Genomic DNA, 16,395 nt, shown 5'->3' with positions numbered 1-16,395 from the left:
TAGTGGTTTTACCAACTTACATTTCCCACCAACAGTGTAGTAGTGTTCCCTTTTCTCCACACCCTCTCCAGCATTTATTGTTTGTAGATTTTTTGATGATGGCCATTCTGACCCGTGTGAGATGATACCTCATTGTAGTTTTTGTTTGCATTTCTCTAATAATTAGTGATGTTAAACATATTTTCATGTGCCTTTTTAAAAAATAAATATATTTATTTATTTTGGCTGCATTGGGGTTCTTTTAACATTTTTATTGGAGTATAATTGCTTTACAATTGTGTGTTAGTTTCTGCTTTATAACAAAGTGAATCAGTTATACGTATACATATATCCCCATATCTCTTCCCTCTTGCGTCTTCCTCCCTCCCACCCTCCCTATCCCACCCTTCTAGCTGGTCACAAAGCACTGAGCTGATCTCCCTGTGCTATGTGACTGCTTCCCACTAGCTATCTATTTTACATTTGGTAGTGTATATATGTCCATATATACACTACCACTCTCTCACTTTGTCCCAGCTTACCCTTCCCCCTCCCCGTGTCCTCAAGTCCATTCTCTAGTAGGTCTGCGTCTTTATTCCTGTCTTGCCCCTAGGTTCTTCATGACCTTTTTTTTTTTTTTAGATTCCATATATATGTGTTAGCATACGGTATTTAACCATCTGTATGTCTTCTTTGGGGAAATATCTATTTAGATCTTCTGCCCATTTATTTTAAAATTAATTAATTAATTTATTTTTGGTTGCATTGGGTCTTTGTTGCTGTGTGTGGGCTTTCTCTAGTTGTGGCGAGCGGGGGCTACTCTTCGTTGCATTGCACGGGCTTCTCATTGCAGTGGCTTCTCTTGTTGTGGAGCATGGGCTTTAGGCGCATGGGCTTCAGTAGTTGTGGCACACAGGCTCAGTAGTTGTGGCGCCCAGGCTTAGTTGCTCCGTAGCATGTGGGATCTTCCTGGACGAGGGCTCGAACACGTGTTCCCTGCACTGGCAGGCAGGTTCTCAACCACTGCGCCAGCAGGGAAGCCCTTCTGCCCATTTTTTGATTGTGTCGTTTGTTTTTTCTGATATTGAGTTGCATGAACTGTTTATATATTTTTTAGATTAATCCCTTGTCAGCTGCTTTGTTTCCAAATATTTTCTCCCATTCTGAGGGCTGTCTTTTCGTTTTGTTCATGGTTTCCTTCACTGTGCAAAAGATTTTAAGTCACTCTTCACTCATTCTAGTTTAATTAGGGATTGGCAGCCTTAACATGCATGCCCAAGGTGACGGGGGACCAATAATAAATCACACAGCCCCTCCTGAGGTGCACTTGGCTCCTCCTACTGTAATCACAGAGACCCTTCATCCGAAGGCTTGAGAGGTGGTGATAGGCTGACGATTTATCATTCAGACTCTACTGACAAAAATATTTTTCAAATACAGCATTTAGTTTTGTTCTGCTATGTAATAAATGCTGTGTTCATGATTCATTTCAAGAAGGAAAAGAGAAAGAGACTAGAAATTAGACCTATCAGCTGGAAAAAGTTACCACCCATTGATTTAAAAATACAGAACTTATTCTGTTCTAAGTGCAATTCTGTGAGGTTTTCTAATATACTAATTTTACAGATGAGCAAATTGAAACATTGAGAAGTTGAGTGTCTTGTCCATGGTCACACTTAATCTGGAATTAAGTGATTAAATCCTATACTGCATACTTGATCTCTGCATTTTTTTCCACTGAAATTACATAGATGTTGAGTAAAATGCACTAATCTTAACTGTACAGCTGCTCGTATTTTTAAGTACTATATAAACCACAAACTAGAACATTTCCAGCCCCTAGAAGGTTGCTTCATGCCCCTTTCCAGTTGATAACTCCCCTTCCCTTAAGGGTTTTAATCGTTCATGTATTTTAAGGAACTGTTGTCTAATATTTACCTTTAAGAGGATTTGCTAGTGCTTCTCTTATTTTTACTGTAAAGCCTTTTACACAAACCATGTGCTTTAGTCTTTAATGTCTCTTATTCTTTTTTCTTTTTTAACAACTTTATTTGAGTATAGTTGCTTTACACTGGTGTGTTAGTTTCTGCTTTATAACAAAGTGAATCACCTATACATATACGTATATCCCCATATCTCCTCCCTCTTGCGTCTCCCTCCCACCCTCCCTTTCCCATCCCTCTAGGTGGTCACAGAGCACTGAGCTGATCTCCCTGTGCTATGCGGCTGCTTCCCACTAGCTATCTATTTTACATTTGGGAGAGTATGTATGTCCATGCCACTCTCTCACTTTGTCCCAGATTACCCTTCCCCCTCCCCGTATCCTCAAGTCCATTCTCTAGTAGGTCTGCATCTTTATTCCCGTCTGGCCCCTAGGTTCTTCTGACGATTTTCTTTTTTTCTTTTTTTTTTAGATTCCATATATATGTGTTAGCATACAGTATTTGTTTTTCTCTTTCTGAATAACTTCACTCTGTATGACAGTCTCTAGGTCCATCCACCTCACTACAAATAACCCAGTTTTTTTCCCTTTTTTGGCTGAGTAATATTCCATTGTATATATGTGCCACATCTTTATCCATTCATCTGTTGATGGACACTTAGGTTGCTTCCATGTCCTGGCTATTGTAAATAGAGCTGCAGTGAACATTTTGGTACATGACTTTTTAAATTATGGTTTTCTCAGGGTATATGCCCAGGAGTGGGATTGTGGGTTGTATGGTAGTTCTATTTTTAGTTTTTTAAGGAACCTCCATACTGTTCTCCATAGTGGCTGTATCAATTTACATTCCCACCAACAGTGCAAGAGGGTTCCCTTTTCTCCACACCCTCTCCAGCATTTATTGTTTCTAGATTTTTTGATGATGGCCATTCTGACCGGTGTGAGATGATATCTCATTGTAGTTTTGATTTGCATTTTTCTAATGATTAGTGATGTTGACCATTCTTTCATGTGTTTTTGGCAATCTATATCTTCTTTGGAGAAATGTCTATTTAGGTCTTCTGCCCATTTTTGGATTGGGTTGTTTGTTTTTTTGATATTGAGCTGCATGAGTTGCTTGTATGTTTTGGAGATTAATCCTTTGTCAGTTGCTTCATTTGCAAATTTTTTCTCCCATTCTGAGGGCTGTCTTTTCGTCTTGTTTATGGTTTCCTTTGCTGTGCAAAACCTTTTAGGTTCCATTAGGTCCCATTTGTTTATTTTTATTGCCATTTCTCTAGGAGGTGGGTCAAAAAGGATCTTCCTGTGATTTATGTCATAGAGTGTTCTGCCTATGTTTTCCTCTAAGAGTCTGATAGTGTCTGGCCTTACATTTAAGTCCTTAATCCATTTTGAGTTAATTTTTGTGTATGGTGTTAGGGAGTGTTCTAATTTCATACTTTTACATGTAGCTGTCCATTTTTCCCAGCACCACTTATTGAACAGGCTATCTTTTCTCCATTGTATATTCTTGCCTCCTTTATCAAAAATAAGGTGACCATACGTGCATGGGTTTATCTCTGGGCTTTCTATCCTGTACCGTTGATCTATATTTCTGTTTTTGTGCCAATATGATACTGTCTTGATTACTGTAGCTTTGTAGTATAGTCTGAAATCCAGGAGCCTGATTCCTCCAGCTCCATTTTTCTTTCTCAAGATTGCTTTGGCTCTTCGTGGTCTTTTGTGTTTCCTTACAAATCGTGAAATTTTTTGTTCTCGTTCTGTGAGAAATGCCATTGGTATTTTGATAGGGATTGCATTGCCTCTGTAGATTGCTTTGGGTAGTAGAGTCATTTTCACAATGTTGATTCTTCCAATCCAGGAACAGGGTATATCTCTACATTTGTTTGTATCATCTTTAATTTCTTTCATCACTGTCTTATAATTTTCTGCATACAGGTCTTTTGTCTCCTTAGGTAGGTTTATTCCTATATATTTCATTCTTTTTGTTGAAATGGTAAATGGGAGTGTTTTCTTAATTTCACTTTCAGATTTTTCATCATCAATGTATAAGAATGCAAGGGATTTCTGTGCATTAATTTTGTATCTTGCTACTTTACCAAATTCATTGATTAGCTCTAGTAGTTTTCTGTAGCATCTTTGGGATTCTCTATGTAGAGTATCATATCATCTGCAGAGAGTAACAGCTTTACTTCTTCTTTTCCAATTTGGGTTCCTTTTATTTCTTTTTCTTCTCTGATTGCTGTGGCTAAAACTTCCAAAACTATGTTGAATAAGAGTGGTGACAGTGGGCAACCTTGTTTTGTTATTGATCTTAGTGGAAATACTTTCAGTTTTTCACCATTGAGGATGATGTTGGCTGTGGGTTTGTCATCTATGGCCTTTATTATGTTGAAGAAAGTTCACTCTATGCCTACTTTCTGGAGGGTTTTTATCATAAATGGGTATTGAATTTTGTCAAAAGCTTTCTCTGCATCTATTGAGATGATCATATGGTTTTTATTCTTCAATTTGTTAATATGGTGTATCACGTTGATTGATTTGCGTATATTGAAGAATCCTTGCATTCCTGGGATAAACCCCACTTGATCATAGTGTATGATCCTTTTAATGTGCTGTTGGATTCTGTTTGCTAGTATTTTGTTGAGGATTTTTGCATCTGTGTTCATCAGTGATATTGGCCTGTAGTTTTCTTTCTTTGTGACATCTGTGTCTGGTTTTGGTTTCAGGGTGATGGTGGCCTCGTAGAATGAGTTTGGGAGTGTTCCTCCCTCTGCTATATTTTGGAAGAGTTTGAGAAGGATAGGTGTTAGCTCTTCTCTAAATGTTTGATAGAATTTGCCTGTGAAGCCATCTGGTCCTGGGCTCTTGTTTGTTGGAAGATTTTTAATCACAGTTTCAATTTCAGTGCTTGTGAGTGGTCTGTTCATATTTTTTATTTCTTCCTGGTTCAGTCTGGGAAGGTTGTGCATTTCTAAGAATTTGTCTGTTTCTTCCAGGTTGTCCATGTTATTGGCATATAGTTGCTTGTAGTAATCTCTCATGATCCTTTGTATTTCTGCAGAGTCAGTTGTTACTTCTTTTTCATTTCTAATTCTGTTGATTTGAGTCTTCTCCCTTTTTTCTTGATAAGTTTGGCTAATGGTTTATCAATTTTGTTTATCTTCTCAAAGAACCAGCTTTTACTTTTATTGATCTTTGCTATCGTTTCCTTCATTTCTTTTTCATTTATTTCTGATCTGATCTATATGATTTCTTTCCTTCTGCTAACTTTGGGGTTTTTTGGTTCTTCTTTCTCTAATTGCTTTAGGTGTAAGGTTAGGTTGTTTATTTGAGATGTTTCTTAAGATAGGCTTGTATAGCTATAAACTTACCACTTAGAACTGCTTTTGCTGCATCCGATAGGTTTTGGGTCATCGTGTTTTCATTGTCATTTGTTTCTAGCTATTTTTTGATTTCCTCTGATTTCTTCAGTGATCTCTTGGTTATTTAGTTGTGTATTGTTTAACCTCCATGTGTCTGTATTTTTAACATATTTTTTCCTGTAATTGATATCTAGTCTCATAGCGTTGTGGTTGGAAAAGTTACTTGATACGATTTCAATTTTCTTAAATTTACCAAGGCTTGATTTGTAGCCCAAGATACGGTCTATCCTGGAGAATGTTCCATGAGCACTTGAGAAGAAAGTGTATTCTGTTGTTTTGGGATGGAATGTCCTATTAATATCAATTAAGTCCATCTTGTTTAATGTATCAGCTAAAGCTTGTGTTTCCTTATTTATTTTCATTTTGGATGATCTGTCCATTGGTGAAAGTGGGGTGTTAAAGTGCCCTACTATGATTGTGTTACTGTCTGTTTCCCCTTTTATTGCTGTTAGCATTGGCCTTAATTATTGAGGTGCTCCTGTGTTGGGTGCATAAATATTTACAATTGTTACATCTTCTTCTTGGATTGATCCCTTGATTATTATATAGTGTCCTTCTTTGTCTGTTGTAGTAGTCTTTACTTTAAAATCTATTTTGTCTGATATGAGAACTGCTACTCCAGCTTTCTTTTGATTTCCATTTGCATTCAATATCTTTTTCTATCCCCTCACTTTCAATCTGTATGTTTCCCTAGTTCTGAGGTGGGTCTCTTGTAGACAGCATATATACAGGTCTTGTTTTTGTATCCATTCAGCCAGTCTATGTCTTTTGGTTGGAGCATTTAATCCATTTACACTTAAGGTAATTATCAATATGTATGTTCCTATTACCATTTTCTTAATTGTTTTGGGTTTGTTATTGTAGGTCTTTTCCTTCTCTTGTGTTTCCTGCCTAGAGGAGTTCCTTTAGCATTTGTTGTAAAGCTGGTTTGGTGGTGCTGAATTCTCTTAGCTTTTGCTTGTCTGCAAAGGTTTTAATTTCTCTGTTGAATCTGAATGAGATCCTTGCTGGGTAGAGTAATCTTGGTTGTAGGTTTTTCCCTTTCATCACTTTAAGTATGTCCTGCCACTCCCTTCTGGCTTGCAGAGTTTCTGCTGAAAGATCTGCTGTTAACCTTATGGGGATTCCCTTCTATGTTATTTGTTGCTTTTCCCTTGCTGCTTTTAATATTTTTGCTTTGTATTTAATTTTTGATAGTTTGATTCTTATGTGTCTTGGCATGCTTCTCCTGGATTTATCCTGTATGGGACTCTCTGTGCTTCCTGGACTTGATTGACTATTTCCTTTCCCATATTAGGGAAGTTTTCAACTATAATCTCTTCAAATATTTTCTCAGTCCCTTTCTTTTTCTCTTTTTCTTCTGGGACCCCTATAATTCAAATGTTGGTGTGTTTAATGTTTTCCCAGAGGTCTCTGAGACTGTCCTCAATTCTTTTCATTCTTTTTTCTTTATTCTGCTCTGCAGTAGTTATTTCCATTTTTTATCTTCCAGGTCACTTATCTGTTCTTGTGCCTCAGTTATTCTGCTATTGATTCCTTCTAGAGAATTTTTAATTTCATTTATTGTGTTGTTCATCATTGTTTGCTTGCTCTTTAGTTCTTCTAGTTCCTTGTTAAACGTTTCTTGTATTTTTTCCATTCTTTTTCCAAGATTTTGAATCATCTTTACTATCATTGCTTTGAATTCTTTTTCAGGTAGACTGCCTATTTCCTCTTCATTTGTTTGGTCTGGTGGGTTTTTACCTTCCTCTTTCATCTGCTGTGTATTTCTCTGTCTTCTCATTTTGCTTAACTTACTGTGTTTGGGGTCTACTTTTCACAGGCTGCAGCTTCGTAGTTCCCATTGTTTTTGTGTCTGCCCCAAGTGTCTGAGGTTGGTTCAGTGGGTTGTGTAGGCTTCCTGGTGGAGGGGACTGGTGCCTGTGTTCTGGTGGATGAGGCTGGATCTTGTCTTTCTGGTGGGCAGGACTGTGTCCAGTGGTGTGTTTTGGGGTGCCTGTGACCTTTTTATGATTTTAGGCAGCCTCTCTGCTGATGGGTGAGGTTGTGTTCCTGTCTTGCTAGTTGTTTGGCATAGGGTGTCCACCCTGTAGCTTGCTGGTCATTGAGTGGAGCTGGGTCTTAGCATTGAGATTGAGATCTCTGGGAGAGCTTTTGCCATTTGATATTATGTGGAGCCAGGAGGTCTCTGGTGGACCATTGTCCTGAACTCGGCTCTCCCACCTCAGAGGCACAGGCCTGACACCCGGCCGTAGCACCAAGACCCTGTCAGCCACATGGCTGCTAGTATTGGAGGGTCTCCTGCAGAGGTGGGGGGTGGCTGTGGCTCACCGCAGGGATAAGTACACTGACAGCAGAAGTTCTGGAAAGTACTCCTTGGCATGAGCCCTCCCAGAGTCTCAATGTCTCTTACTCTTAAGAGGATTAGGATGAATTTATCTAAAGATAACTTGTAAAAGTGATATTTAACAAAGTTGCTATAAATGTTAACTGGTTGATTTTATATTCATCCACTTACCATTTATTGAGCATGTACTATGTGCCAACCACCGAGCCAGTGTTGGAAATAACAGTTCCTGATCTTAGGGAACTCATGCTCCAGTAGAGAAAGAGACACACAGAGATAGGCAGACATATGCTTTTAACTGTAAAGTGAGATAATTCTTTTTATAAGTGCAGGGAGAAACAGAGAAAAATCCCTAAATCTGCTTAGGGAATCAAGGATGCTTTTGCAGAAGAAGCAGCACCTAAGCTAAAATGAGTTTGCTAGAAGAATGAAGGGGTGGGTGCACCTTTGGGGGGTTGGGGCCTTGCATTCCAGGCCAAGGAAAAGGCCTATATAGAACCATGGAGACTCAAGAGGTTATGCTCAGCCTTCACTTTCCTAACTGAGAAACTGTACAGTAATTCAGTATTGCTTGAATATGTAGAATGGGAAAATGACGGGAAATGATGCAGGATAGTCCATTAGAGGCTTATCTAGACTTTATCAGGTCAGCCTTGCAGTCTGTTGGGAGAATATTGTCAGAGGAGGGACAATCAGATTGATGTGTGAGGCAGCTCACCCTCCAGCATCGTTTATGAGGCATGTTCATGAGGAAGGTAAGACTAGCTAGCATGGTTAACCTCTCTTGTTTTGCATGAGGAGACTGGGCACAGACCGAAATAACTTGCCCAAGGCGATGTGTTTAGTAAGTGGTAGAGCCAGGATTTAAGCCCAGTGTAGCAGCCTGACTCAGATCCTGAAATGTTAGCCAGTCTCCACTGAAAAGGTGAGAGGCAGCTGACGTAGGAAGAAGAGTGGTCGAGGGGTGAATGCAGGAGGGAGGAGTTTGGCAGACTTCCAGGGGTGCTTCTCTGCAGACTGGAAGTTGGTGTTACCTTCCAGTTGGTTTTTGGCATTTTACATTGTGTTACACTTTTTTCTTGATGGTTGTGGTGTTTCTCATTTAAGCTGCTATTATTATTAATTCACAGAAGAAAGTCCAGAATGTTGACCTAATTTTACAGAACAAGTTGTGTATCAGCCGATGAATGCATGAAAAGTTTTGGAGGCTTTCACAGTAGTTTTAAGGTAAGTTCAGTTGTTACAGTACTCAGTATTGTTCCTAGTAAACCATAATAAATTAGACTTTTTTAAATAAGCAGTTGAACTTCACCTTAAAAATACTGTGAGAGTCTTTAACAGCTACCTGCTTCCCAGATTTTTCTGTTTATCCCAAAACCCAGAGCTGGTCCGAAGTCCCAGATGTGTTTCCCAGGTGATCTCCAGTAAATGTCCTCCATGATGCATTATGAAGTTTTATCATTCCATTTTGAAGATGATAAAACTGAGTTTAATAGAGGTTAAGTGACTTTGCCCCAGGTTATGTAAGGGCCAGAACTTGGATTATGATCCCGAAGTCTAGACTCTGTGTGCTACATCACACTGCTTCCCCAAGGAGAAGGGAGGTTCTCATGTGAGGGAAGGGTGGGCTTCCCTAGCAGCAGAGTTACTGTGCTATACAGTAGTGCTCTGGAGTTTCTGTATCAGAAAGAGCATTGTGCCTAATAATCTTAATTAGTATATCCTAATACCAGTTATTTAGAAGGCATTTTAGAATTTCTAGTGCATTAACTATTTCCATTAAAAAAATTAGGCCTGTTTTCCACTGGTGTTGACTCTGTCCAATGTGTAAGTCATGCCAATGGGGAGTTAAGCAGGAATGAAAGCGCCACAGCCATTATCAGCAATAAACCCTTCCAGTACAAGTTCCAGTTGACCTTCAGTCTCTTGATTCAGTTGATACTCATGATGTGGGAGAATGTTTTTAAATTGGATTATGTAATGGGTCTAAAATGTTAGCACTGGAAGCCTGTAGAGATCATCTAGCCTGGCCAACCTGAGGACCCAGAGAGATGGAACTAAGGTCATGTAGCTACTTCATGACCACAAGAATAAGATCCACCCTCTTCTTCATGGTGATTCATCTACTAGTTTGTATGTCTTTCGTTCTTCATGAATTAGGGCTCTTATACTCAAATGATATGGGGACATTGCTTTTAGTTTCAGAGCTTCATTATTTTAGGGAATAATAGGAACCTTTTGGGATTGGAGAGAAGATGAACTTATTCCAGCTAATTTGCTGATTGTTTTAATAAGCCCATTGAAAAATTGGGAGGTTATTATTTTTAAACTACTAAAGGATACCAACATTGGGAAGTTTATTGGTATCTTTATTGAAAAACAACTAAGAAACCGATTTTTGATCATGTAGCATATAGAGAATAAATGTAAAGGATTTTTACTTTTGAAATTCTTTTAATTTTGCAAACTAGTTTAAAATGTGGTCTTTCAAAGTAATTTTGTTTGACTCTATGCATTAAAAAATATTAAATATATAACATTAATTTTTAGTGAACAATAGACTGACATAATCCTAGCTTTTAGCTGTCAATTTGAAGGAAAGAAATCTAAAAATAAATGTTAAAACATTAAGAAAAGTGCCCCTGAAGAGAATGTACAAAATTGTTTCCTAATCTGGGATCAGTAGAATGTTATAAAATCTGAAAACACATTGTAGTTTTGGTACTACCTAATGAGTCTTCAAGCCCTCTTCCAAGCTTCACATTCATACTTACATTTACGGCTTACTTAGAAGGAGTGAGATGTTGTACCAATGTCTTGTCCTCCTCAAAGAGCAGCTAAAAGGGGCATAAAAATGTGGCATCATTAGAAAGGCCCTTGCCAACGCCTGATGACTCACCTGGAGGGCCAGTCGCCTTGCTTTTGCCCAACTGGCCTACCACAGCCCATTGCTGCCAAGGAAAGCCTACTTATAGGGTTTGCCTCCTGAAATTTGACTTAATACCCAGAAGCTTCAAGTAGTTTTGCTTTAGAGTAACTAGCTATGATCTGAGAGCAAAATGAGATTATTTAGGTTATCTTATGTGACTGTTAGAGAAGGGGGACAATGGGTATACCATTGGGTGAGATAAGATAAAATCTGTGATGTTGAGCTGCTCAGGGTATTTGCTGTATTATCTCAAACTGCCTGTATTTTAGGGATGGGTGAGAGTAACTGTGCTTGGAATAGAAAAGCCCTCCTGCACCGAGACACAATGCTGGCGGCTGCAGCAGTGTACAGAGGTAAGGGAGCTGACCGTTCTTCCCAGCCAGGTCCCACTGACCAACTTGTGCCCTGTCATCTTTATCCCCTAAAATTACGTTTTCCTTTCCTGTTAGGGCACCATCAGATTTCTTGTCCTTCCTTTCAAAACGCAGATCCTGTGGCTACGTATCCTTTTTCCCAGCAGCCCTTACTATTTCCTTACTGTCAGCTTCTCGGTGTGGAGGATTTTTCACAAGAGGCATTCTCAGAATCCCATGAGTATTCTAATATTCATTTCTCTTTGGAAGACATGACTTTCATTGAGCAGATTTATTTTTCCTACTTGCATTCTTTTCAGACTCTAACCATGATTTGTCTTTATAGAAATGTACGGAAATGAGGATGGTTCTGTACCTGCCACCTATCAGATCTATTACATGATAGGATGGAAATATCATGATTCACAGGTAATATTACTAAGACAGATCAATTTTTTTCTTAGTGGGTTCATGTTTCCATTTACTAATTACTGTTTATTTATTTAGGGTGGTTTGTTTTTTTTTAAATATAAGACAGCATTAAGAGGGTTAATTAGGGCTATGGTATTTATCAGTTTCTAATATCTTTAATCTTTATCATTATTTTCAGGCAAGACCAGCTAAAAGAGGTTCGGCAACTGTGTCATTTGGAGAGCTAGGAAAAATAAATGATCTTATGTCCCAGGGGAAAAAATCACAATAAATATTTTATTCAATGTTAACATAGTCCAGACTTTTCATCAGTGATGGGTCTTTCACATCTAAAATTATTGCATTTTGAAACAAGAAGCAATATATAAGCTATTTACTGTCAGACTTTTCTAATAATTAGAATAGCCTAATACTCTTCTATATTTAGTAACAATTTCAGTTTCACATGTTTTCTGTTTTCATATGGATACTGTTATCTAGTAATTTGAGTGCCTTATTTACAAAGTCAGCCCAAAAGCAAGAAGATATTTCTATGAAAAATCCACAAATATATTAACATACGTAAATTCCTGACTTGTTGGAAAAACATTACCCATGCTGACATTTTGTACCTTTTTCTCCTTCTGATCTTGTGTTATTTCTGTGAGAGGACGTTAGCTGTGGAGATGAGGAGAATGACAAGTTGGTAGATTCTTTCGTGTTCTGGCTCATTTAGAATAAAAATGTAGTCTTTTATAACAACTATTCTAAGATACTTAAGCCAGAATTATTTGTGATACTGTCTTCTTTGCTATGTTCCTCTTTGAAGAGGAACAGAGGATTATGAACCTCTCTAGAGCTCTTAAGTAGTTTTGTACTTTGGAAGAGTGTTTACCTTTACTGAATCCTTCCTCACCTTTTTTTTTTTAAAAAACCATCAGAATTATAATCTTATTTCTTTCTCACCACCATGATCTGGGTGAGACCCCTATCATTTTATATACTACCTTAGTTAAGAGGAGAACATTTTAAAGAATTACAGAGGCAAAATTACATGTAAGGTATCTGCACAGTGATGAAAAGTGCTGTTTGCTTGATTTCCCTTTGTTGTTTGAGGTCTTTGGCAATATTATTCTAATCCAGGTCCACTGTCCCGTTGTCATGATCAAAATGAATTGGAACCAGTCAAGCTCAGACAGTGTAGAATAGATGGAAGAAGATGGTGATAAGGCAGCCAGGAGGAAGCTGGGAAGCACCCAAGAGTGAGGACGAGTGTGTTCACCAGTCAGTGCCGAGCCATTTGCTGTCCTTTTCATTTAATGCACATGGCCCTGCCTCCTCCTCAGCCCTAGGGGAGTTACTGTAGGATTTGCTTCTCTCTGTGTGTCTCCCACCTGCCTTCCCTCCCTCTGCCACACGAGCACCAAGCTCTCCCTGAGTCCAGGGCTATGCCTTACGTGGTAGATATTCAGCTCCATTTTGAATCAAATTAAATTATGTGGAAAATGTACCCTTACATAGGCTAAGTTACAGTTAAAAACCAGAATTTTGTAGGAGAAAAAGAAATTACTGTTCTTGCTCTCTTCAGTTAGGACATTCATTGATATCAGAAATTGGGATATTCTTTGTGGCTTTTTTGTTTTTAATACAAAGGAAAAGAATACCTAGGCAGCAGAATTTGGGGAAGGTTTTTTTTAGCTTAATTTTCCGACTTGAAAGGAAAGGAAAACAAAAAACTCCTACATATTAAAGTGTGAACTGATGCCTAAGGAAAGGACATATTCCACGGTGTCTGTGTTTCCTAAATGACCGGCGTTTATAGGTATTGATATTTGTTTTTGAAGAATGCATGCAGCATTGTTAAGTGGTTATTGCTGAGGACAGGGACTGAGGAACCAGATGTCTCTGCACCTGTCCCAGTGTCTGAATGTCTGTCGGGGGTACAGGAGATGGGCAGAAGCTAGGAGGGAGGGTTGTACTTTGACTTTTTAATCTTTCTGTAAAATTTGAAGTTTCTTACCAAGGATATTAACTTTCATTTATTTCATGCCAACAGAGAATATGTGGGTGGTGGGGTGAAGCTGGGGAGGAATCTACCTTGAGCAATCTCAAAAACAAGGTCCATTGGTTTAAAAAAAAAAAGAGGAATTAACCCAATGAATTGAGAACACTTATTGTTTAACCTGAGTGACAGTAGTAAAATTATTTATTTTAATGTGAGTGACAGTAGTAAAATTATTTCTTTTAGTTAATATCTGCTTGAAGTACCTATTAAGCTTTAATTGTTTGGAACCTTCAGGAAATTTATTTTTCTGAATAGCTGTGTTTTCCAAATGATTAGGGACTCATCCTTTTAAGCCACAAAATTTTAAAAAATATTTCCAAAATGTGTTACATTTTAAACAGTGTATAGAACATAACCATTTCTTTATAAGTCAACAGTTATTATCACAACTTTTTTTCTTTATAGCTTTATAACTTTATAACTTGACAGTTACTATCACAGCTTGTACTGCATTGCTTGTTCCTACACTGACTGGCCCCGAGAATGAGGTGGTTTGTCTCTTTTCCTTCATTTTTCTTACTTGCTGTCAATCTCAATGGCCTTACAGAAACGAACTTTCTTGAGTCAGTTCTTCTTGCCCCTTTGTGATGTGTAAGATTAGAACTCAGATTGGAAGGTTTCTAGGTCGGGGTTTAAGGTAGGAAAGAGGGAGGAGGTTCTGCGAGAAGGACTCTTGGAGTAAAATGCATGGGCTTTATTGGTTCCCTTAACAAGTCCCCATCGAGACCCATGTGCCGGGCTCCCGACTTTTCTCTGCGCTCTTAGTCGTCAGTCTAACATGGCTTCAGGCGGTGGACCTGGGACATCTGCTGGCTGCTGGGATACATTTTGGATTATTTCCTGGTTGTTAGCAGTATTCCAGGTTGTTGGCCTAGAGAACAGAGGTGGCAGTATTCATGAAAACTTACATTTTTAAAACAAAGAATTTCTTCAGGATTTGTTGAGATGGAAGCTACCCATAGATACCAAGTTTGTGATATGAATGTAAAAAGTTACAGCTACAGAAAGGTATACTTCCTGAAGTAGCTATGAAGCAAGTTTTGTTTTCCAAACCCTTTTAGTACCATTTTTATCCACTAGGTGGAAACAATTACAGTATGGCCTATATTGAAGATATAGTTTTTATAACTCAGTGTATATACCTTAAGTAAGGATGAAAAAAAAGTATTTAACCATGGATTGGCATCTGTGTAGGAAAGAAACATTAAAAGACATTTGGGGAAAAGAAGAATACTTGGCATAGTGATTATTTTATTCCTTTGTAAATGATTATTTTAGCCTCTCTTGCCTAAGAAGAAAGTTTTGAGGGTTTTTTTTAGAGGGGGGCTCGAGGTGGGGTGGTTGTTATTGCTGCTGTTAATAATGTGAAGTTTATCTTCAGGAAACTAATAAGCGGACCTGCCCTTCCAGAAATTGGGGTACTTTAATTCTCTGCCTGGATACTTGACAGGTATTTATCTCTCTGGATTAAAAAAACAAATTTGAAGAAAGCGGAAGGTACTGTTGTTAACAAATAGGGAAATAATGCTTTGGCGTCTGTGGTGGTTTTAAAATCTATCCACAGATTCTTTGATACTCTTTTCTCCAAGAGGTGGAGCTTCATTCCCCTCCCTGTGAGTCTGGGCTGAATTCAGTGATTCGCTTCCAACAAATAGAATATGGAAGTGATGGTGTGTCCCTTCTGAGGAGGTAGTAAGAGGCCCACTTCCTCCTCGCTGTGTCTGAGATCACAACCTCAGGGAGAGCCAGCGCCGTTCGTGGAGGGCATCAAGCAGTGCTTTGGAGAGGACGGCACAGACCTGCCAGCGAGGGAGCCAACCCGGGGGAGATCTTCCAACCCCAGTGTGACTTTCAGGTGACACCTTGACGGCAGTCTCATGACAGACCATGAGCCAGAGCCACCTAGCTAAGCCACTCCACGTTCCTGGCCCACAGAAACTGAGATAATAAATGTCTGTTGTTTAAGCCACTGTGTTTGGAGTAATATGTTAACACAGCCTTAGATAACTAATATGCTCACTTTGGGAAAAGTTAGGTGCCCAGGGTATGCCAAGTTGTTCCTTGAAGTATAGAACATATTCTGCTTACTTGAAATTGTATAAAGTCAGCATAAACTACCATATTACCTTTGTTCTCGGGGAAAACTGGGCCCGAGATATGCTTACCTTGAGGTTTGAGTCCATGGTATCTCGAAGTAGAACTAACCTCCCAAGGTACATTTAGTAGGCTTCAATTTCATTTCCTAGGAATACATACGAGGATCAATTTTCAAGAAACCTGATGGGGCGAGTCCATAATGAAACCCGGGAACGTGAGAAGGAAGGCTCTGACCTTGAGAGTTCAGTGAGGTAACAGTGGCTGTGGTTTTCTCAGTCAGTCACTCCTGCCTCAGCTGTTGAGTTGCTGACAGCTTGTTATCAGGATGGACTGTTGATGCTGCGTGCTTGTTCCAGGCTCTCAGGTGAGCACAGCGCTGTGGAAATGGTTAAGGGTTTTTAAAAGCCAGAGTCGATCCTGTCTTGGTCCTGCAGGCCATTGTCAAAACCAGGCAAAGATAAACTGCCTGCACTTTCAAGTCCGGCTGTAATCCTGCCGGTTCCCAGACTCCTCGTACAGGAGTCTCGTGCGTGTGCTCAGGACAGCCAGCACTCGTGTCAGAGCCAGCCCTGCAGAAGAACCGTCCGGGACAGCTCCAGGTCACAGTGGTAGGAGCCTGGGTTGAGACTGGGAGTAGGAGACGGCGGGGAGGAGAATCCCAAAGGAGGACTTGGCAGCCCTTGCCAAAACCCCAGAAGTAGAGGGAAGGGCAGGGACTGGGGGTCAGGGGGTCTGGGTTTAGTCCTGGCCCTACTGGTTCCTGACACGTGGGCCGTCACCATCTCTCTGACCTCAGGATTTTCATCTGTAAAATTGCAGGTTTTGTACTCAAATCTCAAAAGAGGCC

At 39.3% G+C, this 16,395-nt stretch overlaps 1 protein-coding gene across 5 annotated transcripts in view; it reads left to right on the top strand.

Moving 5' to 3' along the window:
- The window catches only part of NDUFAF5 (NADH:ubiquinone oxidoreductase complex assembly factor 5), a 36,277-nt gene extending 20,861 nt beyond the window's left edge, over window positions 1–15,416 (top strand). The window contains exons 9-11 of one of the 5 annotated variants that reach the window (XR_003435168.1): window positions 10,892–11,404; window positions 11,586–14,901; window positions 15,016–15,416. Coding sequence is in view for 1 of the 5 variants with exons in the window: in XM_027118157.1 (XP_026973958.1) it covers window positions 10,892–10,975; window positions 11,322–11,404; window positions 11,586–11,678 (260 nt within the window). In the remaining 4 variants the exon portion in view is untranslated. Of the gene's footprint in view, window positions 1–8,823; window positions 8,921–10,891; window positions 11,405–11,585 lie in introns of those variants that run through there. The other 4 variants (XR_003435169.1, XM_027118157.1, XR_003435167.1 and 1 more) reach the window with 4 other exon arrangements.
- Window positions 15,417–16,395: the final 979 nt, after the last annotated feature.

The sequence above is a fragment of the Aethalodelphis obliquidens genome, unplaced genomic scaffold, assembly GCF_003676395.1.
Source record: "Aethalodelphis obliquidens isolate GAN/ISIS:26980383/991018 unplaced genomic scaffold, ASM367639v1 scaffold18, whole genome shotgun sequence".
NCBI lineage: Eukaryota > Metazoa > Chordata > Mammalia > Artiodactyla > Delphinidae > Aethalodelphis > Aethalodelphis obliquidens.
The sequence above is the reverse complement of the archived record's forward strand: the minus strand, read 5'-3'. Positions and strand labels throughout refer to the sequence as shown.